The sequence below is a fragment of the Macaca nemestrina genome, chromosome 17 (genome assembly GCF_043159975.1).
Source record: "Macaca nemestrina isolate mMacNem1 chromosome 17, mMacNem.hap1, whole genome shotgun sequence".
Classification (NCBI taxonomy): domain Eukaryota; kingdom Metazoa; phylum Chordata; class Mammalia; order Primates; family Cercopithecidae; genus Macaca; species Macaca nemestrina.
Genome location: NC_092141.1, coordinates 19398256 through 19418514, shown reverse-complemented (window position 1 = coordinate 19418514; position 20259 = coordinate 19398256). Strand labels below are relative to the sequence as shown.

Below are 20259 nucleotides of genomic sequence, written 5' to 3'. Positions count from 1 at the left end.
CCCCAAAGGCACAGAAATGTCACTGTCACTTCACAAAGCTCCTTGCATCCCTGCCCAGTCAAGGCAAGAGATGATGCAGTGAGATTTAGAGGCTGAAGGCGTGAGTGCCTGGGAAGCTGGGGTTGGGGGGTGGTTGGGCATGTGGGACCCCCTCCATGAGGACAGTCGAGGCATACGGCCCGCAGGTCCGTGCTCACTTGCTGTCCGTGCTGTCAGCCACTGTCACAAAGCTGCATGTTCACCAGACTATCTCCCTTTTCTCCTGGCACACCCGAAGACTACATTTCCCAGGCCCGTTGCATCAACGTGGGTCCATGTGAGTAGTTCTAGCCAAAGCAAAGTATGAAAAGGATGTTCACCACTGAGAGGTCTGACCCACTTCAGTGTCGCGCGAGCACTTCTCCTCGTTCTTGTCCATGGCACCCTTTGAGGCACACGTTGAAGACAGCAGCATCGTAAGGGAGGAGCCTGGGTCTGGGCACCCCAGCTTGCAGAGCACTGCCAGGAACATCTCCATCAGGCTTTTTGTGAGTGAGAAATATTCATAAGATACTGTGCTCAGCCAATGAGAGCTTGGGGTTATTTGATCCTGCATAGCCTATTCTATTGCAAATGATATGGAAATAAGGAGTGGGTTTCTGCTGCAGCCAAAAAACAGAAAAAACAAACAGTGTCATTGGCTAAGCAGCTGCGTGGCAGGCAAAAAGAATACAGCTCATAAGCTGGACAGCAGGAGATCCGTATTATGCAAATACAAGACATTTGCTAAGACTCTCTTGCTAACTTGGGAGGCAGGTTATGTGCCCCAGAGCCAGCAGCTCTAGGGGAAAGGGACAGACCAGAGAGGATGTGCAGTGTGAGTTGGCTACTGTTGACTGCATTTTGGAATGCTATCACAGTAAGGAGGAAAGAACTGGCTAGTTTGCAAGCAGAAATGAAAGGCAACAAAGAATCTAAAAAAAAAAATTAGCATCAAAACATTGCAAAAGGAGACTTTCTAGAACTCTAATGAGATAAGATTGAAAATTGCTTTGAACAATAAAGGCGTAATAAAACTTATCATCTGAACAAAATAACTTGGTCTTTTGGTAAATATGGAATTAAGGGGGTGGCTCTCCCGTCATGATCCCAGATGGCCTCATGGTAGCTACCATTGAGAAGCATGGAGGTAAGGCAGCAAGGAAATAAGACAGCTTATGTCTAGGAAATAATTTTGTGTGCTTGAGTTGTCTATTGCTGTGTAACAAATTACCCCCAAAACTGTCATTTAAAACCACTATCATTTATCACTTATGATCCTATAGGGGACTGGGCTCAGCTGGGCAGCTGTGCTACACTTGATTCTAGCTGGAACTGTTCCACTGAGCTGACCGACATGATTACTCACCTGGTGGGCTGTTGTCTGGGGCTCATGGGGGCTACTGACAGAACACCTCCGTTCTCCCCCATGTCGCCTCTGCCACGTGTTTGAACTTCTCATAGTACGACAGGTGGGCTGCCAGCGGAACATGCCAGGACGTCGAGCTCCGTGTGCAGGCGTTTATCAAACCCCTGCTGCCATCATGCCACTGGCCCCATCTAGTCATATGGCCATGCCCATCAGGTAAGGGAGACCACACTGGGAGACAAGGTCCATCGGGGGCCACCAAATAACACTCTGACCAAAATAATGCAGTTATTTGCACATGGAACTGATGAGAAGCACAAAGACTGTCACATTTTTGAGGGAGCTGTGCCTCTACAAGGCCCATGAGCCTGGACTGAAGCCTCTGGCTCACTCAAAACAGGTCCTGGCCCGGAACCATCCACCCACAGGCAGCAGGTGAGAAAGCTGAGCTTGGCCCAAGAGCTGCAGCCAAGGGAATACAAAAAAGGCCAGCTCCCCACCAGGGGGCAGAGCCCAGAGCAGGGCACCATTAGGTCCTTTCCCTCCTCACCGCAAGGCGACCTCCGTCTGCGGCAGCTTCCAGCACTGTGGGGCCTCTCCCATTCTCTGCTCCTCCAAATGGAGTTGGACTGTGGGGACCGACCCCTGCCCCGCTTTGTTGTTATTGTTGGGGGAAGGGCACAGATCATAGGTCTTTCTAGTTTATAGGCTGTGTCTGCCTTGCTGGAGAAGGCTCTATACCCCACAGAGCCCAGGACACAGGACCTTATGGTCTGTTTGAGAAGAAGACTGAAATAACTCTCTGGGAGCCAGAGTCCGCTGTGACCCCGACTGGCAATGTTAACCAAGCCCATTTCCCCCACTCCTGCCCTCCGCCACAAAGGAAGCCTGCACTTGCCCATCCCCCCACATCTGGATGGGGGCCGAGGGCCTAATTCTGGCACTGGTGTGGGTGGCAGTGCGGCAATTCCAGGGCTGGCTATAAGAAATCTATGCTTGGCCCTTGTCCATTTTTCCCTTCATAGCTACCTTCAGGGCTGTCTGTCAAAGCAGTGTCTCAACATGAAAAGAGGCTTGAGTCCCTGAGTCACTGACTTCTGTGAAAAACTTGTGGGAAGCCGCTGAGACCTGGAGATGTGTTACTGCAGCGTAAACAAGAGCATCCCACACACCCTTCTCTCTCTCCTGTCCCCTGCACTGAACGGGCACCCCCTGCCACCAGCCCCTAGCCTCCTAGCTCTCAGTCAAGCTTGTCCGTTTGTCCTTGCGTGGACACTGGGAGCCAGGCACTCACACAGAGAGCAGAGGGCTGCAGGGCAGTCCCAGGTCTCCCTCCAGGTTCGTCTCAGGGCCTCTCCAACCCTTCCCATCAGCGTCTCCCAGCCGCCTCTGCCTCGGCCTTGCCTCCTCCCATGACCGGAGCACCTCTTCCACCTCTGCTGCCTGGAGGTGCATGTGTCCTCTCGCCGCTGCCCTCCTCTGGTCGGTGGCTCTGAGGCACAGGCCCTCTGTGTCGGTCAGCTGTTGCACAGCAAGCCACCTAAGAACCAGTGGCTCCAACAGGCCCCTTCCTCTCAGGAACGCACAGTTGGCTGGGCAGCTCCACGCACTCCCTCCCTCCGCTGCCCCGGCTGACAGGTGGTGGCTTCCCAGAGCAGCTCTTCTGCAGCATGGACACGAGAGGAGGTAGAGCACAGGAAGCCTCTGGGGACCTGGCACACTGTCACTTCCACCTCATCCAAAGCAGTCTCCACCAGTGACCAGGCCACATTAGGAGGGCGGATGCAGGAAGGGTAAGGGGCAGTGGCTAGCACTTCCCCCAGCACACCCGTGCAGGCCACCAGTCTCAGCACCTCACCAAGGGCAGGCCTCCCGCCCCCTTTCCCTGAGGTTCAGGGGCAACCAAATGCCCGGCTCACACGGGTACTAGGACCAGGCTGGTGGCCTCATTGACTGCAGACCAAGCTCCACAGGAATCGGCTCCCTTACCTCCCACCCCCCTCCAGTGGAACAGGACTGATGAAGATAAGGTGGGAGAAGGACACAGCCAGAAACCGCATCATGGTACAAATGATAAATTATATTTATACAGTAAATAAGTATCAACAGTCAACACAAGTTCAAAACCAGCCACCGGCCTCTGGGACTGAGAAACAGCTGGGTGACTTCCTCCACCACAGTGCCCATCAGGAGGGAGCATGATGGCACAGGCGCCAACACGCGTGGCAGTGGCCGGTGGCTTCATGATCAGTGCAGTGGGCAACAGGGACATGCACTCGGGATGGCCTGTGCCAGAAGATGGGGTGGGGGGCTGTCTTCTTGGGTCCTGGTGGCCCAGTGGCTGTCATGTTGGGGCCTCAAAGTCGTGTCATGAAGGGCTCTTCTGTTACAAAAGAATCACTGACCCCAAGTAGTCGAGTCTGGTCTACTGACCTGTAAGGCTGGCCCAGACCCTGCACCATCTGAAGGAAAGCACCTTTCTGGGCAAGCATCCCGCCTCCCATCCCACTGCACCTCCCCACCCACCCTTCCCCCGGCAGAAGAGACCAGCCACCGGCTTACCCGAATGGCAGCGGGAGCCTAAGGCCCAGCCCCAGGCCTGTAGTTCTGGCAGAGGGTGGCTGGTCAGGAACTCTATACATGGCTCCTGGGACTGGAGAGGTTGGCCTCAGGAACAGCATGAGTGGGTGCAGTCCTCACTCACAGCCTGCATGTCCCAGCAGCCCGGAGACCATTTAAGATCTCTCCTACACTAGTGCGAAGGGTTAGATCTTCTGGAACCAGAGAGGGGCTGGCAGGTGGTCGGCTGCCCTTAGAACTGGAGGTGAGAAATTCCCATGGTGGAAAAGGGGCCAGAAACGTCAACCAGGCAAGCTGCCCAGACACAGGATTGGGGGAATGTCTCTTCCCTGGGTAAAAGCAAGTTTTTTCTGGTCTTTAATGCATGACGTAATACTTTTACAGTGGTGGGTGAGGTGAGGACAGCAGGAGTTTAGAAGAGGGAGGTAATATTAACGCATGTTTGTTAAAAATCTGTCCCGGGTGAATGACTTTTTTCTTCATCTCCAAAATACAAGAGAATTATTTTTAGGTCTCCAACTTAAAAATAATGTCTGGAGTTAGCAGGTAGGTGGATCAGGGCCAGCCCTGGTCCCTTAGGCCCCCACTCCCGTCTTAGCCTAGGGACTATTGCCCAGGGACCCATGGGCACAGAAACACCCCCACCCCCATGCCCTCAGGACAACTGCCATTTCCACATTATCCCCATCTTTAGCCTGAGCGTGGATTAAGACAGAGGAGATCACAGACACACAAGGTTAAAGATGTTTCTTCCATTTCAGATTTCCATTGTAAACAGAAGTCCTTGTTAATCCCTGCATGCCTTTAATTAAAAAAAGGAATTAGTTGATAAAAACTGGTGAGTCACATTCATACATTAGGTTTTTTTCTTTAACTTTCAGGATGTTGGTATATCAGTAAGAAAAATAGCCTCTCGCTCAGGATCTACCCAAAAAGGCTGAAAGTCAATCAGTTTAGTAATTCACCAAAAACAGGAGTTAAAGAAAGGAAAAGGCAACTGGAGGCTAGGATTTTTTGTTGCTGTTGTAGTTTTTTTTTTTTTTTAAATAAACATCATCTATGTGTAATCAAATTCCCATATTTTCTTCCTATAAAGAATTTGCTTTAGTTTTTCAATAAGGCATTTTTTTTTGTCATCCAAACATCTCTTCCTTTTAAAATTTTCTTAGAGTTAAAACCATAAATAAGAGGATTTAAACCACTAAAATAACACGTGCCAATATCTTCATTCAGCCAGACCTGGTAAATTCTATCAAAACTAGACAGTTAAATAAGAACCACGTTATAAAAATATTAGCCAAAAAAAGACTATTAGATAATTCTGCAAACTCAAATATGAAACTGTACTAAACAAAATATGTGCAAAGGTACACAAGCATAGAGCCACGTTGGGGGTTATGCTCAGATTAGCTTTAAAGCTCGCTCTAGTGGATTTAATTCAAGAGTTGTCCACGGTGGTGGTGTTTACTTTGAACTCACACGAGTCAAAGAAAAATAAAATATGCACAACCACTTCCCCAAAAGGTCAGTGTCTTATGGAGCAGGTGCTTCATCGTGTCCACACCCAGGACTGCCTGGGGTGTCCCTAGGGCTGGGGGGTGGGGAGGACAAAGATGAGGCCACCGTCCCAAGTCCTGGGACAGGCAACGTCCTGGAGACCCTCTGGCTGAGGCTGGGGGCAAGGGCAACACTGATGACTCCACCTCCTCATCCAAGGCCTCAGAGGGGCCCTGCCAGGGCCTGAGTACTTGGGAGGAGGTGGTGAGAGCAGGCCAGGCCAAGTGGGCCCGCCTTGGAAGGCGAGGGTCTGAGGGTTGGGGCTGTAAAGACAGCCCTTTCCCCAGGAAGCTGGAGCTGAAAAGCCCTAATACCCCTAATCCCCAAACTCTTGGATCCCGTCCCACAGACGAGGGTCCCTGCTCGGCATCCTCCAGCACAGGTGCTCTGGGTGGGTCCCAAGCCAGGCACTAGAGAAGGAAAGGGTTGGTTGTGCCGGTGGCCTGGGCTGCAGATGGGGGGATACCCACACTGCCCACCATGTTCATCGTTGCAGGGCCCAGTGGGGTCAGAGAGGAACCAGTGGCCCCCAGAGCTGGGTGTGGGGCCGTGGAGGTCATCGAGGCCACAGCCATGGACTCCACTCCTGGGCCAGGCCCAAAGGATGTGCTGGTCCCCAGGACTGGGCTCCCCCGAAGCTGGTTCAGCGTCAGCGGCTGGGGCTGGTTCACCTGGAAGGGGTTAACAGGGGCCGAGGTGGCGGGTGCACCTGGGGAGACAGAAGAAGGGGCAGAGGCTGAGCCATCAGGGTGCGGCCTTCTGAGCTCTCAGGTCAGGGACTGCATGCGGGTGTTCTGGTCCCTGCTGTGCCCTCAGAGTCCGTGACAGTGCCAGCCGAGTCCTTGGCAGACAATAGCAAATATCTGCTGACTGCATGAATCTGCACTTTAAGGATGAGGAGATTGAGGCTGTGAGAAGCCAAGTGATTTGTCCAGCATTACAAAGCTGAACAAGGCCGTGCCAGGAACACAGACATCTCGGGGCACCCTGGCTCCTCTGCAGGGCTGGCACCCAGGACACCTTCACCAGCCATCAGCTGCCACTGCTCCCTCATTCTGTTTGCTAAGGGGGACATGGGACTGGCAGTGTGTGGCTCGTGTGGCAGTGCCCACACTGCACCCAGGGACCCACATACGACATCGCGAAGGCTAGAAGTCCTGCATTCAAGAAGCTGATGCAGCCTTGTCTTTCCCAGTGTCTCCAGAATTTACCTCACACTAGAAAGCCTTTTCTTTGCAAAAGTGTGTGTGCTGCCGGCACCAATTCTTCCAAGCAGCCTGGCCCTACCCTGAGTGGCCTGGAGAATGGCCCTGTATGTCCAGCAGAGCTGCCCAAACCTCCTCCATCTTGGCTGCAGCCCCCAGGGACCATGACTGGTGTGCAGCCAACAAAGCTGTCTCAGGCCTCCAGCCAGGCGCCTACCAAGAGCTGATGGACACAGATGACCACTAGAGCTCCTGCAGGGCCTTCAAGGGCTCTCTGGGCAGAAGAGGCATAAGGCCTCCTGGGGCAGACACAGACTCCTGGCTGGCTGAGGAGCCTGGAAGCTAATCTAGTTCCACCCGGGGAACCACCTCCTCTAAGGGCAGCCATGTCCTCACCCATCGCAGGACCTCGGGGTTGGCCAGGACCCAGGAACTCCAGACACCTCACTTCTGTCCAAGGGTCCCCAACCTCAGCCTCTGTAAGTTCAGTGGTCATTCTCCTCTGCAAGATACTGTCAGGGACGGTGGCCCAAGATCCTCAGATCCCTACATGGTGGGGCCAGTCAGGGGCTGAACACTTGAGGGTGACACATTCCTGCCCTGGGGGACACCCAAGGCCTTGGGAAACATGTGAGGAAGGGGGCTGGGGGGACTTCCTAGAAGGGTGGTCATCTGAACTGGGTGTCGAAGGAGGAGTAAGATGCTTTCATTGGGGAAGAGGAGGGAGGACATTCCAGGCAGGGGAAACTGAGTAACAGCCTGGGTTTGAGGAAGGGCTCTATAGGTTGAGGGGTGCCAAGGGGCTGGGTGTCACAAGGGTTTCATGCACACAGGCAGGGAAGAGGAGAGTGGGGCCAGGCCATAATGGCCCTGGATACCCAATTGAACAGCTGGGGGCTTGTCCAGCAGCCAACGTGGAGCCTTGAGGGCAGGAGGCAGACTCTGGCACCAGGAGTGTAAGCGAGGGACCTGGAGGAAGGCTTGTACCCAAGGGCTAAGTTATATTTTTCCCAAGAGAGGTGTGCTACACGTCAAACCCTGGCTCTTCCTCACCCCTAGCAGCCCACCCAACTCCACCTGTCTTAGAACTGACACTCCCTTGAGGGTCTCACAACCGGGGGGCACCAAGTCAGGGACAGCTTCTGCTTGGCAGTCTCGACTGAGAGGAAAGGAGCTATTTCCCACCCATACCCTCCCCACATAACTGACAACGGCTTCCACACCCCACCCCAGGCGGCCCTGGCAAGGGCATGTGTGCTAATCTAGAGTTTCCAGCTAGTCCCACCCCTTCCCTGTCACACAGTGGGAAGAGCCCCCGAGAGGCCTGCTGCACACCCATTCTCAGGCACAGCAGGCAGCTGGATGAAGCCTGGGATGAGAGCCTACCTGGTGCCAGGAAAGGGTTGAGGGACTGGGCTGGTGGGGCGGGCCTGGTCACCAGTGAGTCCAGGTTCACCAGGGCTGCGTTGGGGCCCAGGAAGGACTCAGGTGTTTTCCGGGCACTGCTGGGCTTGCTTGAGGCAACGGTCAGGGGTTGAGACTCAAAGGGGTCAGGGCTGGTAGTTCCATTGTTTTGGGATGGCAGAGAGGTCACAGATTCGGCTGCAAGACAAGGACACATATGGCAGGGTGAGTGTGGCAGGGAGAGCCTAAGACTGTGTACTTAACACAAAACATGGCCTCCTGGGAACATGCCTGCCTGACAGTGCCACGTGACGACACACAGCCAGTCATGGGCTGGGTTAGATAAATCAAGTGTCCATATAACCAAACACCAGAATGCAGGGACAGAAGAATACCTAATGATGAGCAAAGAAAGCTTATCAAAATACTAAGTGGAAAAAAAGCAGGTTACAAAAGAGTGTGTACAGCTCATTCCTCCGGAATACCAAGATGTCATTTTGGGTTGGAGGCTAGGCATGGGCAATTTACTTTTTTGTTTTTTTTAAACATTTTCCATTTACTAAATTTTCCACAATAAACATGAACTTCTTGATAGTAAAAAGAAAGCAAATTTTTTTTTTTTTTAAAATTCAGCCCATAGAGGTGACACAGGCCAGTAGAAAAGCGATTGCCATGACAGGATGCTTCATGGTACAGGAGTTCTTAACAACAGTCATTCTCTCCCTCAGTAACCCCATTTCTAGGAATCTGGTCTAAGCAAATAATGTAAAATGTGAACAGGGTTGTAAGCACAAAGAGCTTCACAACAGCATCACTTACAGTAGCAAAACTTGAAATCAACCTAAAGTGTCCTCCCCCAAATGAATGAATTATTGCTGAGCCATACAAAGAGAGATTATATAGCAACAAAGTATTTTTAACAAATTTTAAAGTCATGAGAAAATGTTTTCAATCTGTTGATCCATAAAAGTTGAGGCAAGGGGAAGGACAACTCTATCTGACAACGTGAACTGAGCAAAGAAGACTCAAAAACAAACAAACAAAACAAAAAACAACCAATAACGCCAGTGCACTCCAGCCTGAGCGATCAAGGCTCACTGCAGTCTCGATCTCCTGGGCTCAGGGGATCCTCCCGCCTTAGCCTCTTGAGTAGCTGGGACCACAGGCAGGTGCACACGACCACATTTGGCTAATTTTTAAATTTTTTTGTAGAGACGGGGGTCTCACTATGTTGCCTAGGCTAGTCTGAAACTCCTGGGCTCAAGCAATCCTCCCACGCTGGCCCTCCCAAAGTGCCAGGATTGCAGGCATGAGCCACTGCACCAGCAGGGGATGAATGTTTCAAAAGCTGACAGGTAACAATGGCCAAGCTGCCTTCTCACTGAGGCACGGAGTGGGAGGCAAGGACAAGTTAGGCTATACTTTGGCCTGCAGAGAAGACACATGGAATCTTATTAACGCAGCAAAGACCCAGAAAAGCAGCACATTCTCAAAGCTGCCTCCGTCTCCCGGCGGGGAGCTCCTCAACTGAGAGGCGTTGGAGGAGGTCAAGGGGGTCAAGTGGGGTCATGGGTGCCAGGTTGCTTGTACCTCACACCAGGGCCTAGCCAGCCTTGTGGCTGCAGTTGGTAGAGAGGGCTAAAAAAGAAGGGAGAGAAGGAAGAGACTGGGAGAGAGGTGGTAGGGAAATTGGTGGGGGCAAGCAGCAGAAGCCGACAGGAAAGAAAAAAGAGAGACATTGCCATGCATGGCTGGGAGATGTGGCCCAGAGATGGACAGAGGCTGCCACACCGCAGGCCAAATAGGGTGTGTGAAGAATGCATCCCAGGCCTTCTCCCTCCAGCCTCCAGGCCCACCTTGGCCCACACGCCCCCTTCCTTCTGCATTCACCTGATACCCTTCCATCCCAGGGGCACACAGGGAAGGAAAACAGGTCTGGAGACTGGACTGTGGGTCTGCTGGGCTGGAGCTGTCACCTGAGAGGTGACAACACAGGGCAGAGGCTGGCCCCACTGATGCCCAAAGGTTGCTGTCTGGGAAAAGGAGGCCCTCTGAGGACTGGAAGTTAGCAGGAGGAAGGTGAATGGAAGTGCTGGATCAGGCCGGACGTGAGGCCCACTGTGAGCTGGGGAGGCTGGGGCTGTGGAATCTGCACGAAGTCTTGGGGCTTCCTAACCTGGAGACACAGTCCTGGGGGACTCCACCTTGTGATTTTTAACTATTGATGTACGACTTCTTAGAATGAGAAGCTTCAGACTCCCAAGATCAAAATACAAAGAACATGCAGAAAGTTGAAGGGTTTTGAAGACTATTATTTCTGCAATAACTGAGCTGGTCAAATGCACGGAGGATCACAGAAACCACCATCACCTGTACATACCTGTTCTTTTTGAAGTCCGAAGGTTGTCAAATTCAGAAAAGTCGTCTTTAATTGTACCATTCAGATTACTGAAGAGCTCAAAGGACCCTGGGTGGACATAGAGGCCAGTGACTGGGAGCACCTCACAGGACTTCGTGGCAACTCCACTGCCCAGTGCACACCCTCAGGATGGGCTGGCAACAGGGGCCTCTCCCCGCTTACCCTGCCTCATGGAGGAGAATTCTGAGAGCCAAAAAGGCAAAACAGGATCGGGTCACCAGTGCGCTGGGAGGGAAGACAGGGAGCCCGGCCTCCCAGGACAGGGTGTGGGATGCTCACCTGCTAGTGCTTCTACCACCCCCACCCCAAAAGGGAAAGGGGTGCTGGCAGTGGTGGAGGCGCATCAAGCTGGGTCTGGTTGCTTGGATAAGGGTCTGTAGGAAGGCACCAGAAGGACTGCCCAGAGGCCAGCCTGCCCAGTCCCCCAGGAGTAAGGACAGGACCCACAGGCTGTGGACCCAGGGCAGTCTCCTCTCTCAACACCCCATCAGAAGCCCCCTCAATTTGGAGGGAGGTACCAGTGCACAAAACCTGGGAACTCACTCGCACTCACTGTCACACTGGGGTGCCTGGGATCTGGGGATCAGGAACAAAGGTTAAGGGGGAGGAGGGGAGCAAATGCAAGCAAAGCAACAGGGCTGATGCCTAGGAGCCAGGAGCGGCTGCAGGGCCCATGGGCTCTCAGAGGCCAGGCAGAAAGGTGGGTGAGTGAGGGGCTCACCAGAGGCAGACACGGGCTTGGTGGAGGAGACTGCACCCCATGCGTCAGAAGCTGTTTTCCCGGCACTGGAGGCAGGCTGCTGTGAAGCTGCCCAGGGGTCCGAGTTCTTGGGGACAGACTGTGTGCTGGCTCCAGCGGGCACCCCCCATGGGTCAACAGAGGCAGCTGGCTTGGTACCTGTTGGAAGGCAAGGTCAGGGCTCAGAAATGCCTGCAGAGGGTCTGGGCAGCTGGGGTGAGGAGGGAAAAGGATACTGCCGGCCACACCAGGGTCCGTGCCCTGTGCCAGGAGAGACAGCCATCGAAAGGGTACTGTCCCATGCCAGCAAAGAGGGACACAGCTGGGGCCCAGGGCCAACAACCCTGGGAAGGGAGCATGCTAGGTCAGGATGTCCCAGGATAGCCTCTCCCTGCCCTCCAGTACTGATCAGAGGAAGCAGCTGAAAGAGGTCCTCTCCAAGGTCCCCACCATACAGGGCGCTTGCAAAGGGCTCCTGAGTTCAACCCCACTTCAATGGACTACCTGAAACAAACCTATCTCCCCACAGAATCCAGGCTCCCTCCCCAGACAGCCCTCCCAGCTCAGCCCAGGCTCTCTAGAGGCACAGAGGCATCCTCTCCCCACGCGCTTTGAGTGGTTTCTGCTTTCTGACAGAAGCGTACATAAAATGGATGAGTCCTGTATAAAAAGGAATAAAACAAACAGCTACGTACTTACCACTCAACTTAAGCAATAAAACACTTTCAAACAGGGAGTGACAAAATCAATTTAGTGGGTCACAACTGGCTTTAAAAAAAAGAACAGAGAAAAAAATTTAAAAAAAAACCTACAAAAAACACACACACACACACACACACACAAGACTCTAAAACATCTGAGTGCATCTAATGTTAAGTGTCAGTGCTGTGATGTGCATCTTTCATTTATGTGTAGACAGATCTGTGTATATATGAGTGCATATAAAATAAAACCCACATCTCCTTCCTTCTTGTGGAGCACTGCAAGTGTTCAGACACCACTGCTGCCTCACAGGGACCAGAAAGTGCCTCCCCAATGACATTCCTACCCCAAACATTGTGAACTATTAGCCTTTCTCTTGCTTTTCCTTCTAGTTTATCTCGTAGGAATACCTTTAGCTAGTTGTGCCTATTTTCTGAATACACACACACCACACATGTATATTATGTGTATGTATGTGTGTGTTTTCATTTATCTATCAGATAGGGTCTCACTGTCACCCAGGCCAGAGTGCAGTGGCACAAGCACAGTTCACTGTGCCTCCATCTCACTGCGCCTCCACCTCCCATGCTCAAGTGATCCTCCCACCGCCGCCTCCCAAGCAGCTGGGTCTATAGGCATGTCACCACGCCCGGCAAATTTTTTTTCTAATTTTTGTTGAGATGGGGTATCACTGTGTTGCCCAGTCTGGTCTCAAACTCCTGGGCTCAAGCGAGCCTGCTGCCTCAGTCTTCCAAAATGCTAGGATTACAGGTGTGAGCCACCATGCCAGGTCCCTATTTTCTGAACTTAATATGAATAGAAGCATATTGTACACATTCCTTTGTGGCTGGCTTTGTTCACTCCACATTTTGAGAGTCATCTGTGTTGAGGTGGAGCTGGAATTTGTTTTGTTCCATTCTATGAAAAAAAAAGTCATGATTCCTGTTGAAGGATACTCATTTGGTTTTGCTGCTTGTTCTTGTTCACATGTATACACAGGTTGCTGGGTCATGGGTACCTCTGCCTTCACTGAGGAATGCTACAAGTATTTCCACATGGTGGCACAAGTTTATGTTCCGTCCAGCAGTGGGTACCAGTCTTGCTGCCCCAGGAGTTGTCTCATAACCTCTCTGATGCTTAGTATTAGCTTACTTTCCCATGTGTGCCAATCTGGTGGGCTGAAAAGTTATTTGATTGTGGTTTTGATTTGCATTTCCCTGTTCTTTAATGAGGCTGTGCATCTTTTCATATACTCATGGGTCACTCATGATTCCTCTCCTATGAGGTGCCAATTTGAGTCTTTTACCGATTGTCCCTTATGATTACTTTCTTCTTGACTCATCCCAGCAGCATGGACTAGAGTCCATCCACTCCTCATGTCATGGTATGCAGGGCCTCCTCTGTCGTAAGTCAAGTCTTCGTGGGCTTATTACTGGGCTCCCTACATTTATCTATTTCCATCCTTGCACATTTTTTTTTTTTTGAGACAGTCTTGCTCTGTTGCCCAGGCTGGAGTGCAGTGGCGTGATCTCAGCTCACTGCAAGTTCCGCCTCCCGGGTTCACGCCATTCTCCTGCCTCAGCCTTGGCCAACTTTTGTTTTTTAACTTGATAAGATTTTAAGATGACTAGAGCAGAGCAGAGGGCCAAGAATAGCCAAAACAAGATTGTGATTTGCTGTATCAGATATCAAGAATTCTCATCAGTGTTTGCGAGAATAATTAAGAATGTGCAAGGGGCCAGGTGCAGTGGCTCATGTCTGTAATTCCAGCACTTTGGGAGGCCAAGGCGGGTGGATCACGAGGTCAGGAAATCGAGACCATCCTGGAGAACACAGTGAAACCCCGTCTCTACTAAAAATACAAAAAAATTAGCCAGGCGTGGTGGCAGGCACCTATAGTCCCAGCTTCTAGGGAGGCTGAGGCAGGAGAATGGCGTGAACCTGGGAGGTGGCGGAGCTTGCAGTGAGTGGAGATCATGCCACTGCACTCCAGCCTGGGCGACAGAGCGAGACTCTGTCACACACACACACACACACAAAAAGTTAAGAAACAAGAAAAATTAAATATTTTGGGGATTTTGGCCAGAACTGCATTGCATTCCAGATCAATTTGGGGAGAAGTGTTATTATAATAGCGAGTTTTCCAAACCAAGACCACATGATACCTCTGCATTTACTTAAGTTTTAGTATCTTTTGGTGGAATTTAATCTTTTTCATTTTTACCCTTTATCTCCCATAGAGATTTGTACGACTTTTGTAAGATTTATTCCTAGGAACTAAGTATTATTCCTAGGAAGTAGTATCTTTTAAACTTTTCATAATCTATTTTTATGCAGAGAAACAACTGTGTATACTCATTTACACCCAACAATCTTGCTAAACTGTTAATTAGAAGTCATTCCAATTATTGATTCTAATAATAATTCAAATAACTCTTAATTCTAATAACTTATCTGTAGAAATTTTTTCATATTCTATGTACAGTCCCATCACCTGCAAATGATGACTGTTTAGTGTCTTCTTTCTAGTCTTTTATACTTTTTATTTTTCTTGTCTTACTGCATTGGCTAGGATCACCAGTTACACCATCAAATAGAAGTGCTGGTAGTCGGTATCCTTGTCTTGCTCTTGATGTTACAGGATCAATTTTCAATATTTTACCATAAAGTTCAGTGTTAGCTATAGGCTTTTTTCCTTTCAGAAGCCCTTTATCAGGTTATGGAAGTTCCCTATTATTCCAAGTTTGCTAGAATTTGGAAATGAATGGCTAATGAATTTTATCAAATGGTCTCTGCCTCTAAGATAACCAAATTTTTTGTTTTAATCTGTTAATATGGTACATTTGTAAATTTTCTAATGAGTTGGTTCTTGCAAACAAAGTTTTTTTGTTTTTTTTGTTTGTTTGTTTGTTTTGAGACGGAGTCTCGCTCTGTCGCCCAGGCTGGAGTGCAGTGGCCGGATCTCAGCTCACTGCAAGCTCCGCCTCCCGGGTTTACGCCATTCTCCTGCCTCAGCCTCCCGAGTAGCTGGGACTACAGGCGCCCGCCACCTTGCCCGGCTAGTTTTTTGTATTTTTAGTAGAGACGGGGTTTCACCATGTTAGCCAGGATGGTCTCGATCTCCTGACCTTGTGATCCGCCCGTCTCGGCCTCCCAAAGTGCTGGGATTACAGGCTTGAGCCACCGCGCCCGGCCACAAACAAAGTTCTTCATAAGGTACTACAACTTTTAAAATATTTCCCTGGCTTGGGTTTTGTAATTGTTTCTTATCCTTAAGATTTTTACATCTATATTCATAACCAGATTGGCCTGAAATGTTTGTTCTCACACTGCACTGCCCTTGTCTGGTGCTGCCGTTAGGCTTATGCTAGTCTCATACAATGAGTAGGAATATTCTCTATTTTCCTGTTCCCTAAAGGAGTTTGTGTGAAGGTAGGATTGTTTCTTGAATGTTGTTAGTATTTACCACCAAAGCCCTCTGGGTGGATTTGCATAAGGGGAGGATTTTAAAATATTGATTCCATACCTTCCATGATTACAGATTTCTATTTATAGGTTTTCTTCAGTTAGTTTTGCTGTTTCCTTTTTAATTTTATCCATTTTATCTAAGGTTTTGGATTTTTAAGCACAGAGCTGATCAAAGAGCCAGCCTCTCACCCGACGTGAAATCCTGAGCGTGCCGTCAGTTATGCTGTTTCATTCCTAATGCTATTTGTGCCCTTCCTCTTAAAAAAAATTGCTTGCCAGAAATTTGCCTATTACTCTTTTCAATTACTGACTTGTCTTTATGGATACTATTATGTGTTTATGTTCTTTTCATTAATTTCTATCTTTATCCTTATAATTTCCTTTTACTTTATGTCAGTGTAATGCTATTCTAACCTCATTGTATCTTTCTTCTTTACTAATGTGAACATTTAAAGCTATACATTTATTTTACTATTGCTTCAGTTGTCCCACAAATTCTTATGTAAAAATATATTACTGGCCAGGCACAGTGGCTCACACCTGTAATCCCAGCACTTTGGGAGGCCGAGGCGGGTGGATCACCTGAGGTTGGGAGTTCCTAGACCAGCCTGATCAACATTGAGAAACCTCATCTCTACTAAAAAAACAATATTAGCTGGGCCCACGTGGTGGCACATGCCTGTAATCCCAGCTACTCAGGAAGCTGAGGCAGGAGAATTGCTTGAACCCAGGAGGCAGAGGTTGCGGTGAGCCAAGATAGCACCATCGCACTCCAGCCTGGGCAACAAGAGCAAAACTCCGTCTCTAAAATTAAAAAAATAAATAAATAAAAAAAATATATATATATATAAAATATATATATTTAATTTGGTTTTAAATATATTTGATTTTCCTTATAATTTTTTCTGTGATTCAAGAATTTAGAAGTGTTCTTAAAATTTTAGATATATGAAGTTTTTCTACTTATCCTTTTGTTAACTGATTTTTTACTGTGATCAGAAATTCTGTTATATGTGATACCAATTTTTTGAAATTTGTTGAGACTAGCTTTTCTGTCTAGGACATCATCAATTTTTTCCAAGTACTCTCCATGTGACTACAAAGGATGTGTATTCTCCAATTGCTGGGAACAACAAATTCACAAGCTTGTGGCCTATGCTGCTCAAATTTTCTTAAATCCTTATTACTTCTGAAATGCTCCCCCACATTATTTCCCATTTCCGACACTCTTCATTCTGTCCTGAAGATCTGAGTTTCCATCTGGTTTTCCCTCCTATCAGCCTGAAGAACTTCTTTTAGCATTTCTGTGGTACAGATGTGCTGGCAACGATTTCTCTTAGTGTTTTACTACCAGATGTCATCCTTTCACCTTTATTCTTCAAGAACACCTTCACTGAATACAGAATTCTGGGGGTTGGCAGTTTTTGTTGTTGTATCCAAACTTAAAATCTCTTTTTAAAAAAAATTATCAATTCTTGGAAGAAAGATGATTTTGCTAGCAATGGCTTTCCAGGTCGACCATGTTTTTCTTGTAGCACACTGACGACTCTATGCCACTCAGACATCTACTGTTGCTGTCAAGAAGTTAGCTATCCATTTAGTTGCCATTTTTTTGTAATGAATGGCCTGTTCTCTGTAGGTTTATTTAAGTTATTTTCTTCCTCTGTCGTTCTGCAGTTTCCTGATGGATACGTCTCGGTGGGGATTTCTTTGATTTATCTTGCTTAGGATTCACCAGGCTTCCTGGATCGGAGAAGTAGCATCTTTCCAAAATTCTTGAAAATCCTCAGTCATTTTTCAAATATTAGCTCTTCTGAAACTCCAAACAGATACGTGTTAGATATCCTCACTCTGCTCCCATGTTTACCCCCAGCCACACTGATTCCCAACTGCTTCCCAAATGCCTGGCACCTTCTGGGCCTCTCCGGCCCTCGTATTTTCTCTTCCCGCCTTCTCTGACTCCTCTGGAATCCTCCCCTTGACTTTCTTTTAGATCATTTATCATATAGCACCATAACTATTATTTAACTACAAGTCTCTCATGGACTGTAAACTCCCTGGGGTGAGGGCTACCTTCAGCCCTGGCATCAGACATGAGGGTGGCACCCAGCAAGCTTGTGACAGCCTGGCTGAGCTCTGAGGCTTAGAGAAAGGCAGCAGAAGGTGGCAGCGATGTGTCAATCTCGGAAGACTAGGGAATGCTCCCCTGAGCCTCCGAGACAACTAGTCTCTCTCCTCATTCCTACTCTCATTCCTACAAATGCTTCTCTTAAAAGCCCCAGCTCTACTGCTCAAGGATGGACAGGTGAAAAGGAGACTCCTTGGCTTTCAAAAAGATGAACCAACTGCTAGCCATTCTACATGTAGCTTCATGCCTTCTAGTCTCTGAAATGCTGAATAGCCTTAGGAAGGGACTATTAAGCCATACCAGTCACTATCTTTTTCTTTTTTCTTTTTTTTTTTTTTTAGAGACAGGTTGTTGCTCTGTCACCCAGGCTGGAGTGCAGTAGTGCAATCACAGTTCACTGCAGCTTCAACCTCCTAGGTTCAAGTGATCCTCCCACTTCAGCCTCCCAAGTAGCTGGGACCACAGGCACACCACCATGCTTGGCTGATTTTTTATTTTTTTTAAAGATGGGGTCTCCTTATGTTGCCCAGGCTGGTCTCACAGGCATGAGCCACTGCACCTGGCCCACCAGCCACTATCTTGGTGGCCTTTTTCACTTTTGGTAAGGATCAGCTACTGGCTAGCTATAGCAGCACAGGGAAGGAGAGGAGGAGAGTGCTGCCTTCACTCCTTCCCAAGCTTGCCCCGGCGATAGGGGCCATGCCAGGCCAAAGCAGACGTCAATCTGCAAGCTTCATTCCCAACATCCCATGGACACCAGTGCCTTTTGTTTCCTTGTGGCCTGTCCACTCCTGTTTGGACTCAGGGCTTCTCCTCCTGCTGCCCCGGAACCCACAACATTCAAGAGGCTCCAGAAATAACTGTTTCTATCCAGAAGCTCCTTCTGACACTTCACTCCTCATCTTCCAGCGTCTCATGCAGATTGCCCTCCTCCGGGACTGAAGCTGCCCTTGCCAGGTCCACCTCTGCTCGACATGGGGAAGGGTCTATCAGGAAGCTGAACCTGCCCCCTGCTGGAATCACACTGTAGAGAGAAGCCCTCACTCTAACCCCCTGCAACAGGACACCTTGTGGGTCCTCAGCTCTCTATCCCAGCTGGAGGTAAGTGGTATGGTGGAAATGATGAATCAGGGAGAGAGCTGATTGCAAGCTGAAGAGCTGTGGTGTGACTTCAGGACTGCCATGACACAACATAGAGGACACGGGAGGCCTGAGGCTCGGTGCTAGGCTGATTCTGGCCCCTGTGGAGCCTGGGGGAGTCAACATCCCTTCCTCACTGCCTATGTTCAGCAGCCCAGCTGTGCCTGGATGACACAGACTGGAGCCTCGTTTCCCCTGCAGCCCTGACCGTGCATCGTCTCCCCTTCACGCTATTCCACTCCCCAGCTACTATCTCTTCCCACTTGCCTCTGTCAGGGGACATGCCACGGTTACTTCCAGCCCCCACTCCTGCTTTCTCCTGCAAGGATGCCCTGGTTCTCCTTGGAAGAATTCTCCCCTCACCCACTTCCAGTCAGTCTTGAAAGGGACAGACCCTCCCCTGGCAACAGAGAAGGATTCTCACTGGTTAAAGTCAATCTGCAAATTGTCCCCAACTCCAATCCCCCATCCCCAAATCCCAGAAATGGTACTGGAACTACAGAGAAATCTGTTCTCTATCCCCCGGGCTGTATTAACTGGGACTATGAGGTGGGCACCCGAGGCAGCCATTATACTTGCCAGAGCAAAGGCTTGAGCTTCTGAGGTGAACAGCACAGCAAAGGGGGTCTGAGTCTTGGTGGTCACCTCCTAGCCACTGGGTCTAGCTGAGGGCATCCTGACCAAACTGGCTCCCCTGACACACTGTGGGGGGGGGGGCACTTGCTGGGAAGGCCCAGCCCCCACCCTGCAGCCTCCATGCCAGCCTGCCATGCAGTTCCCACTCTAAACCCAGCTCAAAACCCTTCTCAGGGCACTCATGCTGCTTGTGTGCATGTAAGACTGCATCTATCCCCCTTGCCAAAGCATGTGCTCCATGAGAACATGGGCTGGGTATGCTTTGCTCCCTGTCCCTGAGAACCAAGCCTGACACACGGAGGGCGCGCTCCATCACTAACTAGTGATTGAAGAGAGGTCACAAGGATCAAGGGAACCACAGGACTTCAGGCTGGCAGGGACTTTGTAGTTTATCTGCATTTCTGCACACTGGAGTTCAGTGACCACTTCTAACAGGTTCTGGATAAATGTCCACTTCAGGGGCTCAGAAACACAACCAGATTAGAGTGGCCCATAATCTCCATCCTGATGATCTAAGACATGGAGATCTCAAGTGTCTTAGACTAAGTGGTATTCAGGCACCCTGGGCCAGGGGGCACCAGACTAGTGGTTCTCAACCATGGCTCTTCTTGAGAAGCTCTTAGGGATTTTAGTAAAATACTGATGCTGTCCTCTTCATACACACAGATTCTGGGGTGGGCCCAAGCATCTGGGTTTTTAGAAGCTCCTGAGATGACTCAAATGGGCAGCCAGGATGCATAAGAAACACTGAGCTCTGGGTGCACCCAGACCTCTCACCAAGCCCTCCCCACAAGTGAGGCCCCATCTGAGGGCCCAGCTCAGACTCACAGGCCTGAGTGAGCAGATGGGTGGTGGAGACAAGCTCTGGCCTCCCACAGTCACCTTGTTCTATCC

General features: G+C 49.7%; 1 protein-coding gene across 2 annotated transcripts in view; it reads right to left on the bottom strand.

The window, feature by feature from the left end:
• Positions 1 to 3446: 3446 nt before the first annotated feature.
• Positions 3447 to 20259, bottom strand: part of LOC105493346 (epsin 2) — a 103809-nt gene continuing 86996 nt past the window's right edge. For both annotated transcript variants that reach the window (XM_011760923.2, XM_011760927.2), the window contains 4 exons: positions 11274 to 11450; positions 10514 to 10600; positions 8116 to 8331; positions 3447 to 6233 (listed from right to left, as the gene is read on the bottom strand). In XM_011760923.2, the coding sequence (XP_011759225.2) occupies positions 5935 to 6233; positions 8116 to 8331; positions 10514 to 10600; positions 11274 to 11450 (779 nt within the window). In that variant the 3' untranslated portion in view covers positions 3447 to 5934. The remainder of the gene's footprint in view (positions 6234 to 8115; positions 8332 to 10513; positions 10601 to 11273; positions 11451 to 20259) is intronic.